This window comes from Mastomys coucha, unplaced genomic scaffold (assembly GCF_008632895.1).
Source record: "Mastomys coucha isolate ucsf_1 unplaced genomic scaffold, UCSF_Mcou_1 pScaffold18, whole genome shotgun sequence".
Lineage (NCBI taxonomy): Eukaryota > Metazoa > Chordata > Mammalia > Rodentia > Muridae > Mastomys > Mastomys coucha.
The window spans coordinates 110101686-110106197 of NW_022196900.1; the positions used below are offsets into that span (position 1 = coordinate 110101686).

The following is a 4512-nucleotide window of genomic DNA, read 5'->3' on the forward strand; positions in this document are numbered from 1 at the left end:
CCCCCCCTGCTGTCAAGGATGCGGTAAAAGCCCAGCCTACAAGAGCACTTCCTAACCCTTCCCGCTTCTGAATCAGGGATCTGATGCCCTGGGCTGAGACTGGGATGCCCCTCTGTGCCAGGCTGGGCGAGGACTGCTGAGAAGCATATGCTGAGCTAACATGGCCACCACACCACGCCAGGGAACCCTCCAGTTCTCTAGGATTCTGTCACACAGGAAAGCACAGGTAGGGATATACTTACTGCCATTCATCATTTTGTCCTTAGCCAGTGGATGTGTTGTGACCTTGCATCCAAAACCTACTTCGTGAGCCAACAGAGCCGTAGGACCTAGGAATAAGACGTATATACACAGATGACAGGGTAAAGAGAAAACCTGTGCTGTAAAACAGAAACACAGCATGTGAGGTGGCACAGGCCTTTGATCCCAGCACTTGGGAGGCAGGGCAGGCAGATCTCTGTGAGTTCCAGGCCAGCTTGGTCTACAGATTCAGTTCCAGAGTGAGGCCCGGGTCAATGAGGGCTACAGAGAGGGCCCTGCCCCAGGAAGACAAAGAAACAAAACAAAACCGTTTACCAGAAGAAGTGCTCTTCTAATCAAACACCCCGGGTCTGAAGAGCCACAACCTAAATCCCATCGCTCAAACACAATGGGAGGCGCATCCACGACGAGCCATGTGAGCAAGCACATCTGGCAAGGTGTGCACGGCCGCCTTCCCTGTCATAAGCCACTAACTACTGTTGGTTTGTTTGTTTGTCTGGGGGGACCAAAGGCCTGATCTGAAAATTAAGACAAAACAACTTACACTGCCATATCTGAGCCTTTGATGAAGCAAGTCATGCCAAGAATCAGCTCTGGGAACTGGCAGCAGACAGACCACCCCCTTCCTACAGCGCCACCTGGTGGACACTTGAACACCCAGCTAACTACAACTCCGTGGGTGCTCTGGTTCCTGGTAAACCCTTCCACTCCCAGCTTCTGCACACCTGCAAGCTTCCCTCTCTCCCTGACTCAAAGTGAAGCATCATGTCTCCTCCTCAGGAAAGCCTCCCCACCATGACGTTCTTCTGGACTCAGCAGCACCAAGGGTGATGCTAACAACTGAGTTCCTGACCGGAACACCACCTTGGTCACCTTTGACCTCCTGCTGACTGAGGACAGGCTTCATCAGAGTTCCGGTCCCTGCCTGAGCCACCCCAGTTTTCTCTGTTTATCATTCCGAGACGGTGAGACAGGACAGTCTGCTAGTGATGTTTCTTTTTTTAACAATGACTTGGTTCGGAGGAGGGCCAGGCCCTTGGGTCTGAGCAAGCACAAGTGAGCGAGCCAGCTGATGTTCTAGTCAGTGACACGGAACACGATGACCCTGCAGTTTACTTCTAGCCAAGTCTAAGGAACAAACCCAGGCAAACCCTAGGGAGGCTGCTCTCCCAGATTAGCGAAGGACACCAGCCCACTGACGACTTCCTGCCCACGGTCCGGACAATACCCATTACAGGGATTGCAAGACCACCAACCAACAGAAATCTGTGGGCCTTAGCACGGCAGGAAGTCAGAGCTGTGGGACATCTCTAGGACGAGATTCCAGGGCAGTGTGTAGGTGCTCCCAGTGGCTCTCTAGTGTGTTCTCAAGCACCCAATCCTGGTATCCCCTGATGCCCCCAACATCTGTCACTACGGGGGATTTAGAATGGCTTTGCATGTCTGTTTTCGGTGCTGGGAATGGAACCCAGGGCCTCTCCCCACAGGCTAGGCACATACAACCCAGGTATGCTCAATCCCAGGCTGGGAGCTTCCATAACTTTCCCACATTTTCCTCCTTTCTTTGCTTCTGTGGAGAGAGGCTCGCCTATGTAGATCAGGGTGGTCTTAAACCCTCAGTACTCCTGCCCTACATCCTCAGCACTGCTGTTACAGCTTGGTCTCCCAGCCAACCCAAACAAGGGGAATTACTTTATTTTATATGCACTGGCATGAGGGTATCAAATCCTCTGGAACTGGAGTTACTGACAGTTGTGAGCCACCATGTGGTGCTGGGAATTGAACCTGGATCTTCTGGAAGAGCAGCCAGTGCTCTTAACTGCAGAGCCACCTCTCCAGCCCCCAGGGAGAATCTTAAAAAACAGAGGAGGATGGCACAACCCTTGCCTGAAGGAGGGCTCTGACATTCTGATGTCATTTCAATGAGACTGAACAGCCACAGACGTCTCTACAGTATCTGCCTTGTCCCTTGGGGGGAAGCCAGGGCCACAGCTAAGATAGGAGTCCCTTGGTCCCCAAACAAAACCATCCATTCCTTCAGTCACTGGTTCATTTGTTCTGTGACACACTTAAAAGGCATCTAATGAGGAAGAAGCCTGATGCCAGAACGTCACCTGATGTTAGGGCCACAGCAAGGATTTGAAATGGCCAGGAAGCAAACGACAATTTCAAGGCTCAGGACGTGTACGAAGGACCTCCCTTGAAGCCATGGGTGGCCAAGAGCACTCTAGCCAAGACTCAGAGGCCCCAGAGGCAGGCGAGCCCGGGGAGATCTGTGGCGTTTGTGCCGCTCAGATTCCTGCTGACTCTCCTGGCAGGCCTAACTGCTGGCACAGAGACGTGCTGGAATAAGCTGTTTGCTGGATTCCAGAGGCCTTATTTTCCCTGAGGTCAACCAAACAGGGAAAACACTGAGTTTCACAGACTAGCGACCTAGGGCAGACAGAGACAGAAAGCTCAACAATTGGGCTCAGTGCTGCCATGACACAAGTTCATGCCACCCAAACCAAACAGCCAGTGTGGGCGCCTTTTGGCTTCATGAAGGCAAGCTGTGTGCAGTCAAGCTCCCAGACAGGCCGTCCCCTCAGCAGCTGCATGTCCACACCCGCACTTACTCACCCGCACAGATGGCAGCTATGAGACCCTTCCTGCTCTCCTGCTCCTTCAGGATGTCCTTCACCACAGCCGACTAAAGAGAGAACCCAAACATCCAGTCACCACTAAGACACGGTCTCTCCCAGGAGAGCTGGGACCGTCACTCCCAGCTTAACCCACTTCTGTTTCCCAGAAACCAGCAAGTACAAGTGACCAGGTTCCTAATGTGTCTGTGTTCTCAAGCCTGGGCAGTGGCCTTCACCCCAAGAGAGAGAAAGGCCCACCGCAATAAAGGCCGGAAGGAAAAAGCAATGTCACCAAGGCGTATAACCCTGTCCTGTGCTCCAGAAGAGGAAGAAGCGAGGGGACACAGGTCCAGCAGCTTCAGATGGCGGAGGGTAGAGACCCCAGGAGGAAGAGCCCATTCCCGCCTCCTCTCCTGCCTGACTCTTCACATAGAGCTGGAAACGAAGAGCAATGGCTGCCTCTGATGTCATCCTGTATTCACACTGTCACTGTGGTCCCGCAGCTGTCCTCAACCCCGATGACAGAGAGGCAGCACTTCTAGGCTTAACCCACTCCGCTGCCACAGCAGCTGGGAAGCGGCTTGCAGTCTCGCTTGCAGCAGTCCACACTCGCTAAGCCTGTGTGCGGCACTGGCCCACCAACTTGGCTAACCTCTGCAGTAGTGCTCTCAGCCCTGTGCTCTGCAGGGTTAGGCACTCACAGCTAACCTCTGCTGCTCCTCCTGTGCCTACAGCACATCCCTGACACACACCAGGGCAAACACAGCACAGCAAAGCAGAGTGTGACACTCTCTTCACAAGCCCTTCACTCTGGCGTGACTGTGCAGTTTTTTTTTTTTGTTTTTTTTTTTTTTTTTTTACCTCAGATAAATTCTGTGCACCCAGATTTCCTCCTGGAAGAACCACCACATCGTATGGCCCCTGTGAGTTGGGAAATAAAAGGGAACATTTCATTTTTACTGTGTGAAATGACAGCCCAGAATCTGCCAAAGAATAATGTGTATGCCCGTGAGTGGGGGATGGGAGGTGGGAGGTGGAGTTATATGTATCTCTGCGGTAGAGTGCACTCTTAGCATGCATGAGGGCCTGGGTTTGACTCTCTAAAACCAAAAATAAGTGCCAGGCATAGTAGTGCACACCATAGAAGGATGCAGAAGCAGGAAGGTCAAGGGTTCAAAGCTGCCCCTCAGCTACTTACTAAGTTTGAGGCCAGCTAGATATACAAGACCTTGTCTCAAAACAACAACAACAAACCACCCAAAAGGAAACAAATAAATAAATAAAGGTGTATCCCTTTGGTGGAACATTGTAACCAAAACAAAAAACAACAACAAAAAAAGGCTGGTATGAGGGCTGGCTGGGTAGTCAGGAACTCTTGTTGCTCCTGCACAGGACTGGAGAGTAGTTCCTGTCGCCCACACGATAGCTCACACTTGCCTCTAACTCCAGTTGTAGGGGATCCAACACCCTCCCCGGTTCTCTGAGAGGGCGAGCGCAGTGTCTTTTTTTAAAATGTAGAAAAATCTGTGATGGACAATGTGCAAAAGGAAGCTCCAGGAGCGCATGTGTAGTGTACATGCACTAGGGTGGACAGCACGTGTAGTGTACATGCACTAGGGTGGAGAACACG

At 52.0% G+C, this 4512-nt stretch overlaps 1 protein-coding gene across 3 annotated transcripts in view; it reads right to left on the reverse strand.

Annotated features, from left to right (window-relative positions):
• Park7 (Parkinsonism associated deglycase) overlaps window positions 1-4512 on the reverse strand; it is a 21712-nt gene that overhangs the window by 3806 nt on the left and 13394 nt on the right. For all 3 annotated transcript variants that reach the window (XM_031379562.1, XM_031379560.1, XM_031379561.1), the window contains exons 4-6: window positions 3744-3803; window positions 2881-2950; window positions 243-329 (exon numbers count right to left, since the gene is read on the reverse strand). In XM_031379562.1, the coding sequence (XP_031235422.1) occupies window positions 243-329; window positions 2881-2950; window positions 3744-3803 (217 nt within the window). The remainder of the gene's footprint in view (window positions 1-242; window positions 330-2880; window positions 2951-3743; window positions 3804-4512) is intronic.